Here is a 27,268-nt window from a genome sequence, read left to right as displayed (position 1 = left end):
CTGAGCACAGGTAAACTGCTGGACTCAGGAGACAGGGACCCAGCACGATCACTATGCAGAGTAACATTCATTTAGCTGTCTATGTTCTGGTATATCTGTGTAAAGTGAACATTCTGAGAGTTAAAATTTATTCTTTCAAAAAGGAATATAATTCTTTAAAAAAGCAGAATTTTATTCCTTTAAAGCATCACTGCTAAAATAAGTACTATGCAAGTGTATTGTTAGAAACTAGTTTTACTTACTTTACCAATAAAGACGTATTTTAACAACTTGAAAGCAAATAACTAATGTATTTGCTACCAGGCTTTTAAAAATTGCTAACTGAAGATAAAATTTGAAATTTCTAATGTACTAAAAATCAAAACAAAAACCCAAGTGTAATAAAAACACATCAAGAACCAAACTACAATTTCTGAGCTGCACGGTTTATTTTGCTGCTTGAACCTAAGTGACAGTCTGCCACTGTCATTACGGGGTTTCATCTAAACCTTGACTACACTGCAGGTACGGAAATATACGGACACATTTTTGGAGAATTGACATTTTGCAAAATGCAGCAAACATTTTAATTTATACACGAGAAAAGGAAGTGTTCAAAAGGGTATGCATTTCAAGTTATTGCAGGTTATTTGTGAGAGAATTTCTGTAGGTAAAACATGTTTAAATTTAACCAACAGTAGCGTGTCAGTGTATTTAAAATCATGACAAAAATCTTCTCTCTGGTCATGTTGCCCATGACAAATTACTATGATGTTGTATGTTTAGGGCAAGATGTCAATACAGCATAAATCCCATGGCATTTTGGTTTTCTTCTGGAGATTAAAGCTGTTTTTCTTGGGATAAATGCAGCAGCAAAACACAAACCAGTTGATCAAAAAAAGCACTTCTGCCAGAACTCCAATAATTTTCAGGACACATCAACCGACAGTAGTTTTGCCATTCCCAGTTCTTTTAAGAATTACATCTCTGCATTGTTGCCTTAAGTTTGTCTGTAAAAGCTTGTTCTCTGTTAGGCCAGTTTGCTGACTACAGCCTGGTTGAGAGAATTTAGCTGGTTGGTCCATTTATCTAGTGCAGTATATCGGGCACCACCCCGCTTCTGGTGATCCAGCTCAAGGAGTTGGTTGACTTGATCAATTCGGCCATGAATAGTGCTGGAAATAAATAAAAGAAGACATGTGTATCTACACACTATTTTCATTAAGCACAACTTCTAGACTAATTATTTCATAAATATTTACAATATCAATAAATGCAAAAGAAAAAACTGGTGCCTACATTAAAGGGGTTCAGGATTAATTATAACATCCACTACCTTATTCAAAGTCTAGACACAAACCATATTTTAGCTACCTGTCATCAATTTCACTGGAAAAATCAACAGGCATAGACATCCAATTTAATCAAGAGCAGATAATTTTTAAATTAAAAAATTTATAAGTGATTTAAAAGTAATTATTGAAACTTTAACAACTGCTTTTAAAAGGATAATTTCATAACTATTCTATACCATGCTTGATACATAAAAATATACTCATTAAATAATTCTCTTGCTGCATATAGGTCATATACTGAATGAGAAGTCCTTCTGAAAAACCACTTAGAACTTTTCCAGAGATCATGTGCTTAATGTCCTCATTAATTTACTAAAAAATCATCACACATACATATATATCTCTTTTAACAGAAAGTTATAGCCAACAGATGCTTTTTTTGAAAAATAAAAAATTCACCTACCTTTGCCATCATTCAAATTTTATGGTCCTAAATATTTTGTGATAAAAAATAGCCAAATACTTACTTATCCAATATGCACTGAACCAGCAAGCTCTCCACATCCGCTACATCTATGTTTAGCTCCTAAGACAAAATATTCATTATAATTCCACTAATTAACTTTTTATTAAAAGTCAGGATTTTACATAAACAATTACTTGATTCTTGTATGTGCCCTGACTGGGTATCAAAGCCGCCTGCAACCTCAACATGTCAGGATGGTGTTCTAACAAACTGAGCTACTTGACCAGGGCCTAAAATTGAAATTGAAACTTTTAAAGTACAGTCTTACCACAATTTTATTATGGTTAGGGTTAACCCTTCATCAATTATAGATCTTAACCACTACTCTCTTTTCTGTAATCTTTTGTGAGGCTGAGAGAATCTTAAAGAAGAAATTTAATGATCCTTATTTTTCTTTTCTGTTAAATTATAGCAAGAAAAGAGAAAAAAATTCACAATAAACATAAAGCATTTTACCTACAGCCTTCGTGTTTCATGATGACATTCTTAACCAACTGAGCTAGCTGCCCAGGGTCAAGTTATGCGGTATTTAAAGAATGTAATGTTACAAAATATTACCAAGTTAGAATTACTCTTTTAAATGGAAGACAGGTATACAACATTTATAAACTGTAAGTATTAAAATCTGCAAATATAAGTACCTTAGAAATAAAAGGAATATGTATTCTTGTGTAAGGCTTAATTAATTTTATGAGCACTTGTGTTCTGATGTTTCGTAGAAGCTCTGAAAGACAAAAATTAAGATAATACATTTGTATTTAACAGTTTGTATATCTTTATGGATCATCATGTACTTCTAAATCATATTAACTATATCATTTATCTTCTCAAAATACATCCTTCTGTCTGGCAAGGACAAGTATTTGGATCTGAAAATATCTGGGTCCTAGAGATGACCAGTACAATTAGAGGATTTGCCCATAATTTTTTGTTACTACCTCCCTCATGTCGCTCATGTGTAACACTGCCTGGAACATCCTCCTGTCTTCTCAGTAATATTCCTTCCCATTCCCCTACAGCCAACATTTATCAGGAAGCTCTGATTTACACCAGCTAAGTTCCTTACTTTATGCTCTTACTAAACTTAGACTGTTATATTTTATACAATGATTTTACAATTTTCCCCATTTATTTACGCACAAGTGTCTTTTCCCAAAAAACTAGGTTGGAATTCATGAATAAATAAGACTTCTACATTTTTCTATATCTACACAGTACAGTCTCACCCTAGGTTCATATGAACTTTAAAAATGCCTGCTGAATAAAAGAGAAAAAAAGGTAGAGAACAAAAACATTACTTTCAAAGTATTCTTCAGATTGTCCTGATGCATCTGGAATTTTAAACTATTAAATGAGTTGTTCTAAGTGATCATTAAAAAACCCTCAAATAGCTCCATAACAGGTGGGAACACTGGAGGTATAAAAGAGGCCCCAGGCCCTGGCCGGTTGGCTCAGTGGTAGAGCGTCGGCCTGGCGTGCAGAAGTCCCAGGTTCGATTCCCGGCCAGGGCACACAGGAGAAGTGCCCATCTGCTTCTCCACCCCTCCCCCTCTCCTTCCTCTCTGTCTCTCTCTTCCCCTCCCGCAGCAAGGCTCCATTGGAGCAAAGATGGCCTGGGCGCTGGGGATGGCTCCTTGGCCTCTGCCCCAGGTGCTAGAGTGGCTCTGGTCGCGACAGAGCAACGCCCTGGAGGGGCAGAGCGTTGCCCCCTGGTGGGCGTGCCAGGTGGATCCTGGTCGGGCACATGCGGGAGTCTGTCTGACTGTCTATCCCTGTTTCCAGCTTCAGAAAAATACAAAAAGAGGCCCCAGAACAAAGATTTCTGTTTTTGTGAATCCAACAGAACTTCTTAAAAATTTTATACACCTACTGTTACAGTATTAGCATACCTTTCAAAGTAATTGCATCTCAGCATTATTGACAAGTTATTTTCAAAACTTTTTTAAAAAAACATTTTTTATTTATTGACTTAGAGAAAAAGGATAGGAGAGAGACAGAGAGAGAAATATCAACTTGCTCCACTCATTCATACTGTCATTGGTTGATTCTTGTACGTGCCCGGACTGGGGATCGAACCTGCAATCTCAGCACGTTGGGACAATGCTCCTACCAAATGAGCCACCCAGCCTTTTGTTATTTGTCAAAAATAAATTCTAAAAATCAACTTTGAACCTAAGCATCCATCTGTATAATATATGCAACAATATCTAAATTAGTATAAAAAGGAAAAAAGGACATCTGAAATGGACATCATATAAGAACTTGATTCTGTTAATAACATGAAACTGGCTAATGATTTCTTTTAAAACAACTTTATGATTTTAGGGAGTAACCTATTCCATGACAACATTTATAAACATTTCCACAGCCTACAATAAACAGAAGAAAACAGCTTAAATCTATCCAGCTCCATTAGGCAGCACTGTTAGTGACAAAAAAAAGTAACAGAACTCAGGTGGCCAAAAGAACATACCTTCAATGTGTTCCCTTATGAAAGGATCATCCATGATGTTGCTGTGGTTTGTTTTCAGAATCTTTTCAAATTCAGTGATATCGTTATTCTGATAGGCACTAACAGAGAAAGAAAAGTATATATTTTGTCAAAGATGAAGAGTCATGTATTGAATTAGATAACTCAAAGAGCCTGTTTCTCAATTTTTATATGCAAAAACCTAAATTATTATTTCTATCACGGGAATCAGATAAACACACGCACATCCTTCTGCAAATAAAATAAATTTCCTTTTTAATGCTTTTGGTTTTATGAAAGAAATACTGAATATATCTTTTGGGATTATACACTTACATATAGCTAATTTAAATCAAAGTCTTGGTATAGGTAGGAATTGACAATAGTTCAATGACTGTTTAATTCTTGAAATGCTTGATGTTCTTAAATTGTGCATTTAACCCCTCAGAAACCAAGTTTCATGCATACTACTGTACAAGGGAGTTTGGCCTTTACATTCAAAAACAACAGTATACCCTCTCCGAAGCTTATTCAGAAATGAGCTTCCTAATTTTTTTCTTCTAGAGAGCTACCAGCAACTGTCAAAACATTTCAAAAGGAACATTTGATTCCCAATTCTTTAGCTGAAAATTCCGCTGAGCTACAGAGCAGAAAATTCAATGAGTGGTGGATCGTTAGTGCCAAATGGGACACACACACAAAATAGAGTGATGGAGACTGCTGCAGAAGGCCAAAGGCTGATTTACGGTCACACTTCTCTGAGCCAGTATCTAGTCTGAAATAATTCCTAAGGCACTATGACAATTGCTAAAGGTGCTGAGAAGGAAGAAGCCAACCTTCTGGAAATGGCACCACTGTCTGCTTTATATGTAAGACATATCATCAGCCATTCTGCACGCCCTCTGCTGTGCTTCCATCTGTTGGGTCGCAATGTAACTTCATGTTAGGGGCAGGTGATTCAAGTGCTTCAACAGGAATTATTTTCCTCTAGTCTGCTGGCAACTGACTAGGAAGATAAAATTAGGAAGCATTACTTTCTTACCTACTCCAAATATTTTACTGTAATATATTATAGGAGGATATATTCAAGCTGTGAAAACACTTGCACACATGTATATTTTAACCAAAAGACATTTTTCCATTATTTAAGTGACTTAAAAAAAAATCTTATATAAAATGTGATACATGATAGGCCACTTGTTTGGGTCAAAATTTACCATTAAAATAAGCTTCCAAGTTCCAATATAGTCTTCACTGAAGTAAATTGTAAGATACAATAATTATTTAAATATAACTATTGCTTTGTAAATGTCTGATAAACCAGACCTTTAATCTATTTCAATGTACTTAACCAATTAATTTAGATAAAATGTTAAGATCTAGTGCAAAACTTTCCCTCAATAATGCTTTAAGAATTTTAAAAGTTTAAACTGTTGCTTTAGCAATTGAACTTTATAAACAATTTTTAAAAAATATTACAAAGTTTATTGATCTCTAACTAAATCACTTCTTAGTTATTATGGCCAAATGTTGACAGAATAAACTGTGTGAAATAAAGATGGTAAATGCAGCTGTAAATTTAAAAAACGAAGGACTTGAAGAAACCTTGTTCCGTTTCTCATACTTTCCTACAAATAAAACCCACAAAAGACTGGGCTCCGTTTAGTCCTGGCACAGAAGAAAATTATTCTTGCTGATTTCTCTGGCAAAACCAGGCCTTTTGTCTAGGTTTTTCGCTTGGTTTTATCCTCTAGAATTTTGTTTACTATTAATTATGGCAGGTTTTTCAGTTGTTAAACATCATTAGTCACCTCTCTCTCCACAGAAGCTATCAATAAATCCCTGGGTATCTTACCAAAGTGACTTCTATGCTCCTCACCTCAGAAAATTATCTGTGGTAATTTAATTAATTGTCTTACTGAAAATTCTCGACTTGTGGACCAATTCATAATTTCACTTTGGATTAAGGCAGGTAGAAACAGTGAACATTGTGAAATTATTTTAAAATATCTATAATCAGTTTTCTGCTGAAAACTAGCATAAATACAGTTGAGAAAAGCAGCAAATACTTTATAAAATCTTGTGCCTAACAAAAACAGAATAAATGACTTCAGAAGATAAATATTTCACAAACTGGTACATTTCAAACCAAAATACAAAAGAGTAATTGTTGAGTTAACTGAATTCTGAAAAGTTCTCTTCTCTCTCTCTCTCCCCTTGTTCACTGCTTTACAGAAATTTACCTTAACTGAAATATAAAATCTTACCTTACTAAATTCGTCATTGCGAGAATTTCTGGATCATTTTTGTACGGTTTGGCCTAAACATAGTAAAAAAAGAATTAACTATATATATGTACAAAATTTATTTCCACAAAAGACAACTGATAGAAATCAATACACATACCTCCTGTGAGTCAAATGGATTTATTCCCGATTTCATTAGCATATTTGCTAAGACCAAATATTTTAAGCAAGTAGTTCGTCTTGGACTTCCTGATTCATCATAGTTCTTGAAGGCTTCAAAAAAATCAGTGTGTGCCTTTTCAAATTCACCTTCTCTCAAGTGCATTTTACCACCACATTCTGTAAAGAATAAAACAGAAGAGGACCTTTTCAGTTCCATCATAACAAGACTGACCACTTAATAAAAATCAAATGAAAACCGTTTCAATGGCTTCCAGTCTTTTAATTCTGCAATATGAACAGTAGTAGCCCCAGCTCTTCATTAAACACCAGCCAAACAAGCATTTGCAAGTCTTTTTTCTCAACTGAGGTAGAAAGTAATTTTATATACATCATTATAATTCTAGAATAAAACTTATGCTAAATTTTCTATTAATATCTTTGCTAATATAAATATTACAAGACAAAAATTCATCCTAACTTCTTTCTAAGACCGTATCATTTCATCGACTTTACTACTTTGTCAATTATGTTCACTAAAACAGAAACAGCCTTCAGAGTCATCCAGTAAAATGCAATGACACCTTGATACCTTCCATGACACTACCCTCCCCCCCAAACAAAACTTGCCTCTTATGACTCCCATGATCAGTGGATGAGGGATGGCAGACTTGATGTGAAGTGACTGTTCATAGAGTGCTTTAAGTTTTTTGTTATTTTTCTGTGCTGTGTACATTTGAATTTCTAAAGCATATATTTCTAATAACTGTGTACCCTTCTTCAGGTCATCTTCTCCATCATCAGTCTAGGAAAGAAAATAGTAAACTTTAGTCAAGATAGAATTCTGAGCCTGACCAGGCAATAGTGCAGTGGACAGACCGTCAGACTGGGATGCAGAGGACCCAGGTTCAAAATCCCAAGGTCGCAGGCTTGAGCGCGGGCTCACCAGCTTGAACATGGGGTTGCTGGCTTGAGTGTGGGATCATAGACATGACCCCATGGTCACAGGCTTGAGCCCAAAGCTGATGGCTTGAAACCCAAAGTTGCTGACTTAAGCAAGGGGTCACTCACTCTGCTGCAGCCCCCCTATCAAGGCACATATGGGAAAGCAGTCAATGAACAACTAAGGAGCCGCAACAAAGAATTGATGCTTCTCATCTCTCCCCCTTCCTGCCTGTTTGTCCCTATTTGTCCCTCTTTCTGTCTCTGTCAAAAAAATAAAAAAAGATAGAATTCAGTCAGCCTTGTAGTTTTTATTTGAGTTAGTCCAATAACCTTACATTTACAAATTTCTAATTCTGTGTGAAAATGCACTACAAATTTAATTAGAGCCTAGAGTCCTAAGAACACTACCTTAAATGGCCAAAAAGGAACCCACATATCTCTGTACTCTCTAGTCACTCAATAAGAAAAAAGTGGCCAGAGGTATATATATTATGTATAAAATGTTATAATGTTTGTCTTTAGCTAGGAGGTTATTTATGGTCTTCCCCAAATCTTCACAACTACTTTAGATATACTGATTCAATCAGAAAACACCCTCTGAGTACCTTACTTGTGCCAGGCATTGGGTCTACCTCAGGGAAATAAGTTAAATAAGCCAATGTTCCTGGCCTAATAAGAGTTCACAATCTAGTACATTAATTTGTCAAGGGATAAATTACATGGTAAATGATTATTCCAGTTTAAACACAAACCAAGTACCTAGAAGGGTGGAAGAGAAAGGGACTAACTCTCCTGCGGGATGTCTAAAAAATAACAAGAGTGGTGACATTTAATTTCAACTCTGAAAGATAACCAACAGCCACAAAATGCAGGTCATGAAAAACGGCATATAGTCAATAGTGAAATAATCATAAATATCAAACACCCATGTTACACAAAGCCAAAATTTATTATTTACTTGGTCTTCAGCTTAAAGCTTTATTCACTAAGGAATCACAAGAGTAAAAAAATATGATCTGCAATTCAATCTGTACATTCAGATTATCATGCATCTCTGCTATATTATGTTATTTACAATCCAGACAGTGATTTTCCTTAAATGCTAAAATAAACCAAACAAAAGTTTCTTATTTCTTCTGTATAAACTGAAAGACCCTCCTCCATTCAGATATGGCTCTTCTATTGTTTCCCTTTCATGTGGAGCTGAACTCAGTTGTTTATGCATCAGACTAAGCTTTCCTAAGAATGTAGAGATAAAAAATAATTCACAAATGACTGATCCACTTTATAAAGCAGAACTACTGTACTATGAAATACTGTATAAATATTTTTGTTTTTTATAAACTAAAAAACAAATAAATAAAAGTATCTGCAGTTGATCAATTTTGAACACTTTCGGCCTGGTCGGTTGGCTCAGTGGTAGAATACTGGCCCAGCATATGGATGTCCCAGATTTGAGTCCTGGTCAGGGCACAAAGGAGAAGCAACCCACCTGCTTCTCCACTCCTTCCTCTCCCCTCTCTATATTTCTCTCCCAAAGCCAAGGCTCCACCGGTTCAAGCTCTCAAGCTCCCAAGCTCCTGTGGAGCCTCAGCTTAGGTGCTAAAAATAGCTCGGATGCAAGCATGGCCCCAGATGGGCAGACCTGCAACATTTGGGGTAGGGTGGGGTGTGGTGGGGTGGGGGTGTGTTAGCCAGATGGATCCTGGATCAGGGTGCATGAGGGAGTCTCTCTCCCTTCCTCTCACTTGGAAAAGAAGAAAAAAATTTAGAGTACTTTCCTGCCTGGCCTGTGGTGGCGCAGTGGATACAGCATAGACCTGGAATGCTGAGGTCTCTAGTTCGAAACCCTGGGCTTGCCTGGTCAAGGCACATATGAGAAGCAACTATGAGTTGAACTTCCTGATCCTCCCCCCACCTTTTTCTTTCTCTACCTTCTCTCTAAAATCATTATATAAAATCTTAAAAAAAAAAAAAATTAGAATACTTTTCTGATCACTTCCCCCTTGTATTTGCAGAAATAACATACATATAATTGAAATAATAGTACACAGCTTTGGAAGGGCTTAAACTTTACAATAGTATTTCTACATAAAATTTAAACTAATATAAAATAACTTATTGATCAAGACAAAAAATATAAAGTTATAACCCATAGCTAAAAAGTTATACAGATATACTGTTCAGACTATGTGGATATTCAAATTTTAATTAATGAAATATAAAACTCAGCACCTCTGTAACACTAGACACATTTCAAACACCTAATGACATGTAGCTATTGCTACATATTGGAAAGCAGAGTATTTCTAGCATCACATGAACTACTGGACAGTACTGCTACAGAGAATTCATACATTAGAAACTAGAATATAAAATATCTTTATTATAAATGTCTATAATATACTTTCTGATTTTCACAGGGTATATAACTAAATATGAAAGCCTTATTCTTAGTACGTATTAAAGACTGACCTGTTCATTTATTAATACCTGTGCTTCATCCCACAAACATAAGGGCTGAAATTAGGAATAAAGCTGGAAGAAATGTAATACTTAGAAAAAATAAGATTTTTGGTAACTTATTTTCCAAATTTTATTTTTGAGATGATGCTAGTACAAAAACAGCCATAACCAATGTTTCGAATACAAACACTTCTTATGCTATTTTACTATGAAGAAATGTTAATAATAAAAATTAAGGAAGTGTTACCTGGCAGGACTGATGTAACTGGCGTAAAATTTTTTGAAGCTTTCCATATTCCTCTCGTTCTAAATACAATTTTCCAAGCTGGAAAGAGACATTAAAATCAAAGATTTCAACAGGAGAAGGTGTGCATCTTTAGAAGACTTTACTAAGGATACCCGCCCACTCTTCAAAAAAAAGAATGAATATAATCATTACCTTTGTGTTTGTCTTAAACCACAGCCTATCATTCTTAGCATCTTTTAAAGCTTCCAGTGTTGTTTCATAGAATTCCTGCAGTAAATCCATCTGACATAAAAAATCAGAATTCTATAATTGTAAACAGCAAATTTGTACCTGTTAATAAAGTTAATTTGAGCAAACTAAAAGTGCATCTTTGAACTTAATACATATAAGATAAACTACCATCTGTATCTTACCAAATGTCTGTGGAAGTCCACATAATACTGATCAAAATTACAAAAGATAAGTGACAAGATCTGTTTTTATGAGTTAAAAAAACAAAACCCAGAAAACATCTAATGCTCTTATAGTTTGTCCTTTCCAATCTAATAACTTACTTTATATTAACAAAAGTACGTGATCCATAATTAGAACTAGTCGTACTGTTATTAATGTTATCTTATTCACTCAACTCCTATTTGGTATGTCACATGTGGCAAACACTATCTTGACTTAATAGAATCAGGAAGTAACAGGGCCACGGGCACAGAAAACTCGGATGCTTTCAGAAAAGGCTCTTTATTCATGACTACTGATGGCTTCCTCAATAAATCAGGTGTGGCCCACTTAATATCTATTCTTACTTTCAAAAGACAAATAGCTTACATATAATAGCATTAAGCAACACACAATCTTGACATTTTATAATTACTTAACCTGTACCCCAACACCTGGCTTAATATTTATTAATAGTATACCAAAACTGTTTTGATACTTGTCTATAAAACTCAGAAAACATTTTTCTACCTACGATAAGCCCCTTGATGTATAAAACCTCTAGAATTGTGCCATTAAGTACAAATGTTCTAACAAAGCATATATACCTCTATTTCCATTACATATATTTTAGATAAAGAGTAAAAATAGTAAACTGCCTCAAGAAATAAAATTGACATCTACTAGAAAATGGAATGAAAGAGGTTGATTCCATGATAAATATTTTTTATTATGAGTATAAAAAGTATCAAATGTTCTAAGAAATACTAAATAATATACAGTACTTCTTATGCACAAATACCAGTCAGTGTAAGAAAGCTGAAATTTTGGACTATTTTGCTTAACAGAATATGAACAAACAATCCAATTAAAAATTATCTTAGCAATAAAATAAAATCATCATTGCTTTTCTTAATAACCAAAATCTAGAATAACAAAGAGCCATCACTCCCAATGTTCACTGTACTTTATCATCTGCCTTTCTTCACCCATCATCCACCAATCCTTTATAAAAGCATTTTTTAAACAAACACCTAATGAGTAATGCCAAGCACTAACTATATAAATACAGGTTCTCCCTCAAGGATCTTTATCTAATCAAATCTACACAAATCACCTATGAGTCAGGGTTAAGTATTTAAATAGCTCAGGACGGCTAGCTGAAGTGGTGATGGAGTTCAAAAAGAACTGTGATAGCAACTATAAACTGGAATCTAATATAAGCCAGTAAAAACTGTGTGCAGATTACGCCAGTACCTGATGATATTATTTAAAGAGATTAAGCTAGAGTTAATATCTTTTAATATCACATAACTGGTACTATAATCAAGAAAAGAGTATACATTATTTTAAAAGCACATGAATAACTAGCATAAATGCTTAAATAGAACTTCTAGGCCTTAAAAAACAAAGTCCTTAATATAAATAATAAACACATTGATAAGTACCAAGAGGAAAACCAGAATCTAACCTGTTTAGAAGTGGAGATATAATCAAGAATAGAATTAATGGATTTTTCAGAATAATTTCTTGTTACTGCACTTCGAATATAGGTCAATAGTTGTTTATATCTGTTCATCATTTCTGGAAAGTTTGTCTGTAAAGGAAGAAAAATGAATTACTAGATACACATTTATGCACTAAAATATATATATATATACCTGACTATAATTTTAGTACATATTACAGCATACTTGAAAAATAATAGTTTTATAATAGAGAAACTATGACAGACACTCTAACATTTTAACTTAACTTTGAAATTACTATATTATTCAGACACATGAACCAAATTTATGAAGTTAGCCTATGAATAGTATAACTTTTAGATTTTCCAAATTTCAGATATTGTTCCTCCCTGCAACAAATATATTTATTTAAGTCATAAAAACTAAAATATTCATCAACAAAAAAAATAAATAAATGCAACTTTTTAAGTGCCTTGGGTACCAGCTATGTAGTTATCAGCTATATCCTCTTAAGATTTGTCCCTTCATCAGGAAGCTCCCTCACGACAGTTACATGTTTTTGTTCTCCCTATTATTGGCTGACTCTGTTAAAATCTGAAGTAAAAGAATCTTCTCAAGCCCAGGTATTCATTACAATATCAAGAAAAGTCCACCCATTTAAGGCTCTACTCAAAAGAAGACATAGCTAATGCTGTTATTCCTTGAAGCACTATTTGCAATACGATAGTTATTTTAGGAAACATGGAAGATCGGAGGAAATAAAGGACAGGGAGTAAAATTTCCAGCACAAATATTTTGGTGGAGGGTCTATCACCCCTGAAATTATATCATGTAAGCCAACTTACGTGTAACCTTATACCCTGCATTTACAGTCCCCACAATCTCCAATTGCTCTCTCAATCTCCCTTTACCGGTCTCTACTTTTCACCAGGGAGAAGGGGAACTGGCAGATAGGCTTTTTTCTTAACTAATAAACATGTTTATGAAGGTGAAGAATAAACTAGTGATACTGTAATTTTCCTGCAGGACTATGTCCTGCTCTGGGATACAGTATGAGGGACAAAAAAAGAAAACAAGAAAAGTCCCTAACATCATCTAAGCAAGAACTGAATTACAAAAATGAAAACGACGGTAGGGGTGGGTAGAAAAATGAATAAAACATAAAAATAGCTTTAGAATTATATATCAAACTACTTTTGTTTTCAAGTATGCCAACAGCATGAGGGGGTAAATAATAGATAATATCCTATCAGTAAGCTATTAAAACCAAGTTACAGAATTTATCTTGTGACAAAAGGAAAACTAAAAATACCACTATTTCAATTTTGAGATATCTTGATACTGAAATAGGATTTTAACAAAAAGTTTACTTTGAATTCATTTTCTTATGCTGTAGTAACTTTGAATGAAATTCAATGTTCAGAAATTATGACTATCAGTAAAAGTTAAGGAAAGATTAGGTAAACTGATTTTGTTTGCAGTGGTGACCACAGAGCAATTGATACCAAACTCCTCCAGTTTTTACCACCCAAAATTCCTACACAGCAGCACAGGTCCTACTCTGAACCAACTAGAAAATGAGGGGCAGGAATGGAAGTTACAACTACTTTTGTAAACCATAATATATGCAGAGGTGCTGCTAGAGCAAATAAAATGCAGAGAAGAAAGCTAGGCAAAATAACATAGAATACAAATAACCTTTTCTTAACTTGGCTCAAGGCAAAATGGTAAAATCAAGCCCTGTAGGTAGCATGTGATCAAATGGGTTCAAAAACTAAACAACTCTTAGTATGTTAAGATAGCATATTTCTTTAATTACAGTAACATATTTCTACAGTACTTCTTGGTATTATTTTAAATCATAGAATCTTAAGAATTAAACATTGGACCCCTAATGTCACTATAATCTTAATTAAAATCTCTGATGCTTCTTTCACTGACATTTAAATTATTACATTAAATATAGTAAGTATTTTCACAAACAGTAAGTGGAAAGAAAGCATAAGGGTTTTGAGCAACACATATTATGAGTATCAGAGCAGTAGAACTAGAAAGCGTAAATACAACACAGATATTTTTCTTTACCTATACTTAAATGCAATATATAATATATTTAACATTTAACATGGAGTTTTGACTAGTCCTGATATTTTGGGGGGAAGATATGAATTAAAATCTTTTGTGGAGTTTCTGTAGATGTCATGGAGGTGAGGATGCTAGAGATGAGAAGCATCAACTCTTTGTTGCAGAACCTTAAGTTGTTCACTGATTGCTTTCTCATATGTGCCCTGACTGGGGGGTACAGCAGAGCAAGTGACCCCTTGCTCACGCAAGCGACCTTGGGGGTCATGTCTATGATCCCATGCTCAAGCCAGGTGAGCCTGCACTCAAGCCGGATGAGTCCACGCTCAAGTCGGCGACCTTGGGGTTTCGAACCTCGGCCCTCATGTCCAAGTTCGATGCTCTATCCACTGTGCCACCTCCTGGTCAGGCAGAAGTTCTATTTCTTTTTTTTTTTAAGGGACAGAAAGATAGATAGGAACAGACAGGAACGAAGAGAGATGAGAAGCATCAATCATCAGTTTCTTGTTGCGACACCTTAGTTGTTCATTGATTGCTTTCTCATATGTGCCTTGACCACGGGCCTTCAGCAGACCCAGTGACCCCTTGCTCGAGCCAGCGACCTTGGGTCCAAGCTAGTGAGCTTTTTATTGCTCAAGCCAGATGAACCTGCGCTTAAGCTGGCAACCTCGGGGTCTTGAACCTGGGGCCTCCGCATCCCAGTTCGACACTCTATCCACTGCGCCACCACCTGGTCAGGCAGAAGTTCTATTTTGAAGAGATAATAAAGTCACTTGGACTGGCATGTGGTGGTGCAGTGGATAAAGGGTCAACCTGGAATGCTGAGGTTGATGGTTCAAAACCCTGGGCTTTGCCCAGTCAAGGCACATATGACAAGCAATCAAGGAATAACTAAAGTGAAGCAACTACAGGTTGCCGCTTCTCATTTCCCCCTTCTCTCCTCTCTCTATAAAAGCAATAAATAAAATCTTAAAAAAAAAAAAAGTCACTTAGATTTACCAATAACTTATTTGTAGGGTGAGAGATACAGAGAGGAGTCAAGTATGATGCTTAGGTTCTGGCCCTCATAGTAGAAAAAGGACTCTTTGTAATAAAAGTAGAATGTTAAAACTCCAAAACAAGCACTAATAGTTTGTGGAAAAATTATTCTATTAATAATGCAGCCAAATACTGTCCAGATACCCGAATGATTTGTTTTCTTTAAAAACTCTGTTGAAAAACAAAACAAAAACTCTGTATACTATGCAGAATTTTCTTTTACTTAGTATTACTATAGTCAGAAATGAAAAGTAGCCTGAATATGAAAACATATTGAACACTTAAAATATTTTAGAGAAGTACATATAATAGTATTTTGTTGCATGAGGTTTTTACTTACAGAATTTATTTTTAAAATTATTAGTTTAATTCCCTTCAAAACAAATCTTACCAACTTGAAGTTAATCTTAATCATTTGTTTCAGTGCTTTAAATCCCCATTCTCCCTTTTCACCTTCAAGTTCCAAAACCTAAAAAAAAAGCAATTCTTAGTCTGACTTAATAGGGTTGTTTTCTAATGACACACTATGTCTAAATGTTGGATTTATTTTACATGATATGCATGAAAAATATTCTCCCAAAGAATCCCATTTCTCAGTATCATTTTTTAAAGGCTTAAAAAAGAAACAAGTCTTAAAATGCTTACTTAAGTATAAGTGTGTTTATTGTGAAGTTGCTTCATCAAAAGATTAAGAACTACTTTTTCCTCTGAATAATCTGTTGGTTAAGAATAATCCAAAGTGTACCAGTAGTCAAGAAATCACACTTTTGAACAGTGAAACCACACCTGTGTAATCTGTCCCCAAAAGAAGAACAAGATTGCATGACTATCATGTTGGTTCCCCTACCAGAATCATCCTAACTTTTCAGGACAGCGGCCCCAGTTCTAAAGCTTGACTGGGGAAAAAAACCAAACAGGATGGCCCTTTAGAAATATATACTTGTACTAAATAATGCACACTTATTTTACAGGACTATCACTAAGCAGTCAACACACTTTTCTAAGATAAGATCACCTGGAGCTTATTTGATCTAAGACATCAATAAAACATAAAATCTGAGACATAGAATCAACCAGAAAAAATATGAACCTTCTGGAAACTGCTTAATGCTGCTTTTGGGTCATCTTCCTTTAAAGCTTTGGAATTATAGTACTGATTTTCCAAATCCACATTTGGCTCGGAGTTACTATCTTCAGAGTATTCCTGTGTGTTGGGAAAAAAAAAAAGTTAAAATGAAAAAAAGAAACCCACACATTGCATTGTGAAAAGTAAATATTGTTAAGACATAAAATCATATATGTATAAAGAAAACAACCTTGAACACATAGGTAAAATGCCATAGATATTTAACTATTATTTTAAAAACTAAGGGAAAAGCCAAAGTCAAGTGAATAGTATAATAAAATCATTTTTCTTTCATTTCAAAACTACAATTTCCATGGACTCAACACTAAGACAAAGCAGAAAGAAATAATATTGGGTAATGACCTCCAGTTCTGTAAAATGACCTTTTGTTAGTCATAGGTCTGGATAAAAAATCTACATGAGTGCTAGTTATTCATCTTTAGTTTCATAATCTATTTTTCTCTACTCCCCGAGTTCGAATTTCATCATTCTAACACCCTAACCACCTGGAGAGTCTATTGCTAAATATGTTAATAAAAACGTTTGCCTTATGTGCACTCAATATTACAAATAGCTGTTCAGTTTTATTAATGTATTTTAACTAGCTTCATAACAAAACAAGTACAACAAAATGAATTATGTGATTTTAATCACATAAGTTCAGCTTCTAATACTTAAATAAAACAGAATAAAATTGGAGTAAACCATCTGTTTTGTGGAACATTATAAACAAAAGTTTAAAAACAGTCCCCAGATACTCATTTGATGAGAATTATAAAATACACATGGATTAGTATAATAATTATTATTTTAGAAAGATATAGATTATTTTCTCCAGCTACAAGTCATCATAAAGGGCAAGTTTATGCCAAATTAAGTAAAGCACCTAGCTAAACACAAAAAGACAAGAATAGTATTGTAGAGTTATTTCTAAATCCAAATACAGTTAATAATTTTTTAGAGCTATTTATGAAAAATTCTGTTTCATAAAGGCACAAGAATGAAAAGCGGTATATACTTAGTGCAGCACTAGAAAGCTGAAAAATACACACACATGATTTTTTCCTGTGACCAGTAGATGGAGGGGCATGTTTGATGTAAAACCAGGTTTATCTGATCACAGTGACTTTGTAATAGGCGCCCTCTGGAGGATAGTAACTTTTTTGCATAAAGATATGAAGCACTGGCACTCAGTCTCAGGTTTAAGAACAGCAATTTAGTTACGTTTAACATATGGAATTTTTCTCAAACACTTAGAATGAGATCAAATTTTGGGTAGCGTATAAATTTCATAATCAGTCATTCGCTTCTTAACCCTGTAATCTAGGTCTGACTACAATAAAACTGATCAAACTAAAAAGCAATTAATAAAGAATGAAACGCCAATTTGTATATCAAGTGATGGTTTCTAAGCTAAGTTTTGAAAGATAAATGGAAGTTTGCCTGCTAGACAAAACAGGAAAGGAAAAAAATAACAACAGATACACAAAACAGCACAGTGGGAGGTAACTAAAGAACTAAAAGCAGTCATAGTCTATGAACATGGAAAGTCCTTATTGATTCTACCTTCATCATAACCTATCTACTCCCCCTTTCCTTGCCACCTCTCACCTACCAAGCCACTTTCATCTTTTCACAGACTATAATAGCCTTTCCATTCTCCTTGTTAACCTTTACATTTCAATCCTGCCATGATAAGCAGCCAGAATCATCCTCACAAAGTGTAAATTATCTCATTCCTCTTCTAAAAAAATGGGTTTCCATTACTTTTAAAATCAAATTTATAAAGCATTGAAATCTGACTCCTGAGTATACATCCAATTGTATCTCCTATCAAATTCTCCTTCATGCACTTTGCTGCAACTACTCTGGCCTTACCTCACAAGTGGCCACCTCTTTACTATCTTTACATGCCATTCCCTTCTCTTTCCACCTCTCTTCATCTGGTTAACTACTGCATACCATTACAGTTTAAATGTCACCTCCTCAAGGAAGACCTGGAGTAAAGAATCATGGCTATAAAACCTACTCCACAGCTCCAGAAATAATTTCTTTTCTAGTTAACTGTTCAATAATATATAGTAATAGCTACCTCAACCAGAAGATGACTTTTCTGCAATCCAAATCTTCAGAGACCACCCTTGAACCTGGAAGTAAAATTTTTTTGATTTACATCTATTCCAAAATCTAAGAACCTGGACTCTCACTCAAAGCCCATTTATTTTTGCTGTCTTATTCTATAACAGATTAGAAAAAACAACTAGATCAGGTTATGAGAAGAGGGGAGTAGACGCTGAGAGGTACACATGTAGAGCTGCCAGTGAAGGATAAACTAAAAATATTTTAGAAAGTAAAAAAGTTAACTTCAATTACCTGGTGGTTAGTGAAATGATTGTAACATTGGTGAAGACCAGAACCTTTGCATTTCCTACCATGTCTAACAGAGTGCCTGTCATTCAGTCACTGAATGCTCTCTCTTATAGTACAAGACTGGCTACTAATACTTCTTGGACCTGTCTGGTTCCAGACTAATATTTCTAAACATTAGATGTTATAACTCCCCAAGTCACAATGATTGAGATAAGACTTAATCCAACTTGTTGTGAATATATTCTTTAATTTTTCAGATTATATAGATTAAGAAGTGAAATGTATAATACTTTTTGCTAAGTGCAATTCAACTCAAATGTTATTGCTTCACTGTATGAATATATAAGAATTGGCACAAGTGATAAGCTACCACTGACTGGCTCCTTCTAATTAGGCAGTGTTTTATTTTGATGTGCAACCTCATGTTCACATGGTTCAACCTGCTTCCGTGACATCATTAACCTGTCATTTGTGGCTTGGTGAACCACACCATCAATACCAACTGTACTGTATCAAACTACTTTTCAGTTATTAAACTACCCTAATTTTTAAACTGATGACATTTTGAAGTCCTTGATTCTGTTCAGACTGCTATTATTTAAACTCTGATAATGATCTTTAGTACATACCAGCAATTAAGTACTGCTCAAACAAATGTAAATTAAGTCTTTCCCCTCAAAGCCTCTCAGAGACAGACAGATATGCAAACAAAACAGCAATATAACAATAAAAGCAGTAATAGAGACGGGTACTAGGTACGTCAGCTCATAAAAAGAGTAATCAACTATATACTCTTGAGTGAGCTAGAGAAAGGGAAAGTTACCTGAACCTGCTCTAAAAGTATGAATAGGAGTCCCTAGCAGGGATGAGGACGGGTATTTAAAATATAGCAATTAATATGTGCAAAGGCGCAGAAGCTTGAAATGGCATTGCATATTTGGAAGAACCATGAATAGTTTGGGCCATGTCTAATGAGCTGATGAGAGATAAACTGTTGTAGGACAGAGGAATGGGGCCATAGAAGTCTCACAAGGAATTTAGATCAAATGGAGGGCTATTAAAAGATTTTACAGGAAAATAATCAGATTTGTGTTTTAGGAAGAGACCTTTGGTAGCAATGAAGTAGCTGCTGGATTCTCTTAATAACAGTCTGGCCAAGCGATGATAGAGGCCTGACTCCAAATGGTAGAATAGGGACAAAAGGAAAGGGATAGAATATAGAACATGTCAAGGGATGTTGAAAATGTAAAATAAAAAGGTCCCAGCAAATGGTCACAAGATAAAGCAAAATAAAGTTATCACTAATGACTACAGTGTCACTAGTCTGAATAGGGAATATAGGAAAAGTATTATAAATATTGAATAACAGAATTCCCTTATGCCAAATAGGATAAAACCACAATTGTAAAAGTTTAAATATAGTAGTATGTTTTTTAGAAGAGAAACTGAAAATTTAATGATTATATTAAAAATGCTTTAAAAAAACAGATGAATTTAAGCAACTTAAAAGAAACAAGCACTGGCCCTGGCCGGTTGGCTCAGTGGTAGAGCGTCGGCCTGGCATGTGGAAGTCTTGGGTTCGATTTCCGGCCAGGGCACACAGGAGAAGCGCCCATCTGCTTCTCCACCCCTCCTGCTCTCCTTCCTCTCTGTCTCTCTCTTCCCCTCCCACAGCCAAGGCTCCACTGGAGCAAAGATGGCCCGGGCACTGGGGATGGCTCTGTGGCCTCTGCCTCAGGCGCTAGACTGGCTCTGGTCGCAACAGAGCGACGCCCCATATGGGCAGAACATCGCCCCCTGGTAGGTGTGCCGGGTGGATCCCGGTCGGGCGCATGCGGGAGTCTGTCTGACTGCCTCCCCGTTTCTAGCTTCAGAAAAATACAAAAAAAAAAAAAAGAAAAGAAAAAAAGAAACAAGCACTGAACATTGTTAAAGGTATTTTTAAAAAAACAGCAAAAACCCCACTAATTCCAACCTACTAATATAACTCATGTCCTGACAGCTCCCCAAAGCAATCCATTCACACCATTCAAATCTGTATTTTCTTTCTCAAATATACCACACAATTTAAAACTCTGTTTTGGCATCAACTGTTCTCTCTGCTAGGAATTCTAAACCACCGCCCATCCTAACAAACTTCCCACTTTTCTCCTATGATGCCCCTCTGCCCTAACACTCCCAGGAAACATATTCATCAGGGCTTAGTTTGTGATTCTTTCCCCAACTCTTCTTGGCAAAATAAATATTCTCAGTCAAGCCTCCACATGACATGCATCTCTCTAACACGGAGCCCCTGTGTGTTGTTCTTTCCACTCTCCCGCTCCACCACAAAATTCTCAAAAGCTGAAACTTTTCCTTCCCATATTGGTATCCCCAAGCCTCATATACTACCAAATGCCCAATAAGTGTTTGCTTAATTGAAATAAAAAGTGGCTGAATGTTCCAAAATAACATGACACAAAATAGCCACTGGATATTGGAATGTAGTTACTGCTGAATAGAGTCGGTTCCAGAGTTTATCTACTTAGTAAGAAATGTGCTCTAGGAAAACAAGATTCACCATTTACAATGCTTCCCGAGCCTTGACCATGGCTAGACAGCCTCACTAGATGAGAGGCACACAGGTAACGGGCAATGTCCCATTATCCTTAAGGACTAGATACAGCCATTCATAAAGTTATCCAAGCTTTAAAAAATTTCCCTCAAGTTAACGGGTCTTAATTTGTTATCAATGGTGTAAATTAGAGCATTTTGTTTTTGTCCTAAACTTTCAGTCTTCAAATTAAATTTCTGAAAGACATAAGACATTTGGACCTAGACTCCAGTTTGACTCTCCCACTAATTTGTTGTGTAAATTTAGGTAAGTCACTCACACTCAATGCTTTAGTTCCTCTCTGGTACAATGTGGGGGTGAAACCTGCTAGCAATTTTCTAATTCCTGCAGAGGTCGAGGTGTTCATTTTGAAATATAATATACAATTATAAATTCACTCTGTTAGGTATTCATAGTTTACAGATTTAAGTTAGGAGGTTAAACGCCTTAAATTTATCTTATTTTTAGCATTTAAGAGCTGTCTCCCATTACTTATCTTTTTAGCTATCCTTGTTTAAATGCCTCTAATTTCGTTATACAGGGTACACTTATAAATTAATGCAACAGGTTGTTTAAAAAATGCACCAAAACTTATATTTCAAAATAATACTTTTCTATGAAGTATTAACTTGAAGAGGTAGTAAAATTATTCCAATTATACTGTCATGGATAATCGACACTTCTGAAATTCTCAAGAAAACTAACTTCATTAGTCAGCTGTTTCCAACTTAAAACAGAATCATTCATTTTGATGGCTCAACTTACCAAAACTGATTCCAAATATTATTTCAACACCTGTAAAAATGACAAGCCCTGGCTATGGCTGAAGTTATTATTTTTTTTAAATGCTACACATTGTTTATAACAGCAAACAAAAACGGGCCAAATTTTTATCAAGAGGGGAACTAAATGGTTAAAGTATGGCACAACCATACAACCAATGCAGCTGTAAGAAGTGAGCTCTTTGGATACCTATACGAAATAATTTCTAAGCTAATTAAAAAAGTGAAGTATAGAACAATATATTAATATGCTATAACCCAGTTACATAGAGATGGGAACTGGGCAAATGAGGAACAAAATGGAAAGAAAAGTTTACTTTTATATTTTATGTTTTTGAATCACGTGCATGTGTTACCCATTAAAAAGGACACACCTAGATTTCTCAGGTTTTGAAGACAATTTCTAAGAGGAACTCTAAAAAAATCTGAGTAATGACAAAATCACTGTTTGGCCTCTGAAGATCAAAGTAAATTTTTGCTCATCATTTGTACCCGTCCCCTCTGTTCCCAGTAATAAAATATAGGTCTACTGTGAAAGGGTGTGTAAGAAAGAAATTTTATTTTCTTGACAGTTTTCAGATTTTCCAGACATTGTTTCTGTATTTTTCTCCACTCAACAAAATACATTTTATTTCCACCCAGTAACACGGTAATACAAATTACATATTTATAGTGGAGATGTATTATTCACAGCACAGCATTAACTAACCCTTACTCTACCAGATGAGGGTTTTCAATTAATTATAGTGCTCTTCCCATAGAGGAGGCAAGCAATCCATCTTCCTCCCTATAGTGAGAGTGGTTCACAGGAGACCAGCGAGACCTAAGCTGTCCTTCCTGGGATTTCCCCGTTAAATCCAGCAGAGAAGACCCTCTTACCTTCGGGGTTGTGATACTAGCAAAATGCATAATGTGAAGGCGCCTAAACCAACACAGTGAAGAAAGCAGCCCAGGAGGAGAGACACAGTTAAAAGATGCAGTAACATCATCTGAGTCTGTAAATCCAGCCCTACTTACACTTCCTGGTGATGTGAGCCAATACATGTTCTTTTAAGTTTAAACTAGTCTGACATGTATTCCTGTCCCTCATTCAAGACTCTTAACCAATACAATTTATAACAAGTTTTTTCATATTACTGAATATTCTTTAGAGCAGGGGTCTCAAACTCGCGGCCCGCCGAACAATTTTGTGCGGCCTGCAGACTAATCCACGAAGTTCAAAATATTTTGGATAAAATTAAGTAAGCCCGTGGATTAGTCTGCGGGCCGCACAAAATTGTTCGGCAGGCCGCATGCGGCCAGTGGGCTGCGAGTTTGAGACCCCTGCTTTAGAAGCAGGTTTGAATGCTGACATAGCATTTCATATGAATATACCATAATTTATCTATCATTACCTTATTAATATTAGTATTCTCCTTATTGATAATTTGGGGCTCTTTCTAATTATTTACAATTAAACACATTTTTTTAGAAGCCTCAACTATACAATCAAATTTCATATACATGAAGACCACATGTAGAATTCCAAATGTATGTGCAGCATAGAGAACAATGCTTCAGACTTGTGAAAGGTCTACTGTTTGAAAATCTATTCTTACAAATCCCCAAGTAGCAAGTTATAGGGACAACAATCCCAGAGAAAATAACCTATAACCTCCTATCTCCTTATACGCACAATGAAAATGAGCAAACATTGGATTAAAAGACATTTACCAGTACCATCTCCTAAGGCTCCAGTCCCTGCCCTAAATGTCTATTCTTAGAAAGTACCTGCTTCTGCCTATAAAAATAAATTAAAAAAATCTTAGAAGAGGTAAAAAATAATGAATTTCTTTTACATCTGTTTCTTCTTTTTTAACCAAGTTTGTTCTCTTTTCTTTTAGATTTTGGGCACAAGTCATTATTTACTTTCTTGGATTAAAACTGTATAGTTTTAGAAACAGATTTTTACTTTTTCCAATGGTAGTTTAACTATCCATTCCTGCTACATTGGGCAAGAACAAAAAGCACCTTAGGGTATTATTAAAATTTATCAAGAGACAACCTATAAAAGATATGCAGAATATATCTGTGGTTGGAAACCCTCATGACTTTAACATTTCAACTAAAATAAAGTGACTGAAAAATTTTATTTTTTTTATTTTTATTTTTCTGAAGCTGGAAACCGGGGAGAGACAGTCAGACAGACTCCTGCATGCGCCCAACTGGGATCCACCCGGCACGCCCACCAGGGGCAACGCTCTGCCCACCAGGGGGCGATGCTCTGCCCCTCCGGGGCGTCGCTCTGCCTCGACCAGAGCCACTCTAGCGCCTGGGGCAGAGGCCAAGGAGCCATCCCCAGCGCCCGGGCCATCTTTGCTCCAATGGAGCCTTGGCTGCGGGAGGGGAAGAGAGAGACAGACAGGAAGGAGGGGGTGGGGTGGAGAAGCAAATGGGCGCTTCTCCTGTGTGCCCTGGCCGGGAATCGAACCCGGGTCCCCCGCACGCCAGGCCGACGCTCTAACACTGAGCCAACTGGCCAGGGCCTGAAAATTTTTCAACAAACATTTTTAAATAAAAAAGAAGGTTCCCTAAAACAGCAAGTCAATTCTGTAGACTCTTTAAATCCAAAGAAACAAAAAGATCCAAGCAAATACTAAAAAACAAACAAAAACAAAAAACTTCTCTTTTAGTAACATGTAAGCATGAAATGGCAACCAACCCCTTACTCTTTTTTATTTATTTTTTTTATTTTTATTTCTTTCTTTATTTATTTTTAGAGAGGATAGAGAGACAGAGAGAAGGGGGAGGAGCTGGAAGCATCAACTCCCATATGTGCCTTGACCAGGCAAGCCCAGGGCTTTGAACCGGCAACCTCAGCGTTTCCAGGTTGACGCTTTACCCACTGCGCCACCACAGGTCAGGCCCCTTACTCTTTTTTTTAATGTAAAATGGTTTAAGGAAATCAACTAAGGCAGTAAAAAATAAATTTTATGCCACCAAAAAGAGTTTAACTAGTAGTAAACAAAGCATAAAGGCGTTCACTACTTGAAATCCAATGGGAAATTCAAAATGGTATCTGTGCAAGAAAGATAAGGGAGAGGGACAACTATTTAACAGAAAGCTGGGGGTAATTTTTCCATTTAATTATGTAGTGTAAGACCTTACTCTTTTTGGTTAAGAGATTTTCAAAAAAGACAACTTTGTTATACCTGTAACGTAGGCCCCTAAAAGGCTGCAGAAACATAGCCGAGTTAAAACAATGTATGTTTAACTAAAATTCTTGCAAAAATTGAGTACTTCATGGGACAATTAAATTTTCATCGCCCTTCCTCCACTATATGCTGAATGATGACCTTCAAGTTAATCATAGTGCTAATAAGTCAGGTATGTATTGAAAACTATTGCTTAGGAAAGACATAAGCAGAAACATTTAAACACACAAACTAAAAATACAAACATTAAAAAAAAACACTTCCATAGTTACAAAAAATTCCTGTAATACAAACATGTTAAAAAAATAAAAATGCCTAAGATATCACAAATAACTTAATAAACTTAAGGCACTGCCTACAACTGGTTTGGTTTGCACAAAGTAAATATGTAAGAGATAAATCATAACTACTAGCAAAATCTTACATCTAACTTTAAAAACGATCAAAACCTCTACTATGACTTTCAGGTCATAGTAAGCATCTCCCTCTTCCTTTTCCAAATGTGCCTTCTTTTAAAATGGAAAGATAACTGAAAATGACTTTACAAAGAAGTTTTACACTAACTCTAAAACGATTATTAATATTTTGAGGATCTCTGGCACTTAAAATATAAGAGCCAGATCTCCCTAAGTATTCATAATTTTACAATTATGGAGCATCACTACAATATATACGAATCATACACAAAAACGCTCGCCCCAAAAAACCCAAAAATAAAGTTGATGTTGATTCTTGGTCTATACTTTTCTTCCTAGTTCGCACACAGACCGTATTTTTAAATAGCAACCTGAAATGTTAGTGAACTAAAAAACCAAACACCTGTAAATGTGCTCATAAATTAAACCTTGAATACTTTAAAATCACCATTCAGCAGCATAAATTCGTTTATTTCTTCACTGTTGATATTTTTAACTTTGAATACTGGGAAATTTCTAAGTCAAGAAAAACGCCACTTATGTCAATCCCCTTGTTACCCTTTCCCCCCACCACCAAAACAAACAATAAGCAAAACCTCCTCTCCAGCTTTTCTCTTTAAACCGAGTAGTGCAACTACTTTTTTCCAGCTATCTTTGCTCTGCATTCTCCACGGCATCTACCTTAAACCAAAACGAACCCCGGACAGGACTGATTAGGCTATGTTTCCAGGAGACCCAGAAACGCCGCTTCCCGGTCACGCCTGGGAGTAGTAAGACCCCCCCCCCCCCCCCAGTTTTCAGACCCTTCTCCCAGCATTTCGCACCCGCTCAGTTCGAGCGTGAAGACGGGAGCCCGCAGTGCTGGGCTCGAAAGGGCAGAGCCGGGGCCTAGACCACCACACGGTTCCCGAGGCGGCTCGCGCGGCGGGGAGGAGATAGCGGCACCGAGGACCGGACGCCGGAGGCCAGGGGAGTCCAAATAAACGGAGGCGGCGCTCGGACCTCCTTCACTGCCTCTTTTACCCTACCCTCCCCCATGCCGGAGAAGCAGGGCCCCGGCCGGTGCAGGAATGGGGAGGAGGTAAACCCGTCCTGTCACTGCACCGGGAGAAGTTGGAAAGAGCACATGTTCTACCGGGAGAGGCCGCGACCGCCCCTGCCCTGGCCTCGAGAGCCAGACGCCACCTCCAGCCCCAGAAGTCCGTCCCTTGCGCCTCACCAGGTCGTAGTCCTCCTCATCATCGCACATGAAATCATCTTCCATGTCAGACATCTTGGCCGGGAAGGGGGGAGGGGGAGGAGAAATTGGAGACAACCTTCTCCCACAATCCTTCGCGGCTCAGAGGCGTCACTCCCAGCTTCTCCTTGCCTTCCCGGTCGCTCTATAGGGGAGCTGAATGTTTCGTTCCGGAACCAATGCGCTGGGCATCGAC

At 36.2% G+C, this 27,268-nt stretch overlaps 1 protein-coding gene across 3 annotated transcripts; it reads right to left on the bottom strand.

Moving 5' to 3' along the window:
- Positions 1-39: 39 nt before the first annotated feature.
- On the bottom strand, positions 40-27,187 carry COPS2 (COP9 signalosome subunit 2). 3 transcript variants are annotated; one of them, XM_066276461.1, is made up of 14 exons: positions 27,055-27,118; positions 18,573-18,627; positions 16,445-16,558; positions 15,746-15,823; positions 12,237-12,362; positions 10,526-10,636; positions 10,334-10,411; positions 7,306-7,480; positions 6,677-6,855; positions 6,538-6,590; positions 4,274-4,371; positions 2,442-2,524; positions 1,802-1,860; positions 40-1,154 (listed from the first exon to the last, which is right to left on the bottom strand). In XM_066276461.1, the coding sequence occupies exons 4-14, from the start codon at positions 15,767-15,769 to the stop codon at positions 1,010-1,012; spliced, it is 1,131 nt and encodes a 376-aa protein (XP_066132558.1). In that variant the 5' UTR covers positions 15,770-15,823; positions 16,445-16,558; positions 18,573-18,627; positions 27,055-27,118; the 3' UTR covers positions 40-1,009. The 3 variants fall into 3 exon arrangements, with proteins under 3 accessions (XP_066132558.1, XP_066132556.1, XP_066132557.1); XM_066276459.1 differs by lacking the exon at positions 18,573-18,627 and having other exon boundaries at positions 27,055-27,187; XM_066276460.1 differs by lacking the exon at positions 18,573-18,627 and having other exon boundaries at positions 10,526-10,615; positions 27,055-27,187.
- Positions 27,188-27,268: the final 81 nt, after the last annotated feature.

Source organism: Saccopteryx bilineata, chromosome 4, assembly GCF_036850765.1.
Source record: "Saccopteryx bilineata isolate mSacBil1 chromosome 4, mSacBil1_pri_phased_curated, whole genome shotgun sequence".
NCBI lineage: Eukaryota > Metazoa > Chordata > Mammalia > Chiroptera > Emballonuridae > Saccopteryx > Saccopteryx bilineata.
Note: the sequence above shows the minus strand (reverse complement) of the source record. Positions and strands in the feature narration are given on the sequence as shown.

Coding starts and splice junctions, on each gene's coding strand:
- COPS2 (XM_066276459.1), bottom strand. CDS start 27,108: ATGTCTGACATGGAAGATGATTTCATGTGCGATGATGAGGAGGACTAC. Junction 16,559..27,054: donor ATGAGGAGGACTACGACCTG/GTGAGGCGCAAG, acceptor CCCAACACACAG/GAATACTCTGAAGATAGTAA. Junction 15,824..16,444: donor CATTAAGCAGTTTCCAGAAG/GTTCATATTTTT, acceptor CTTTTTTTTTAG/GTTTTGGAACTTGAAGGTGA.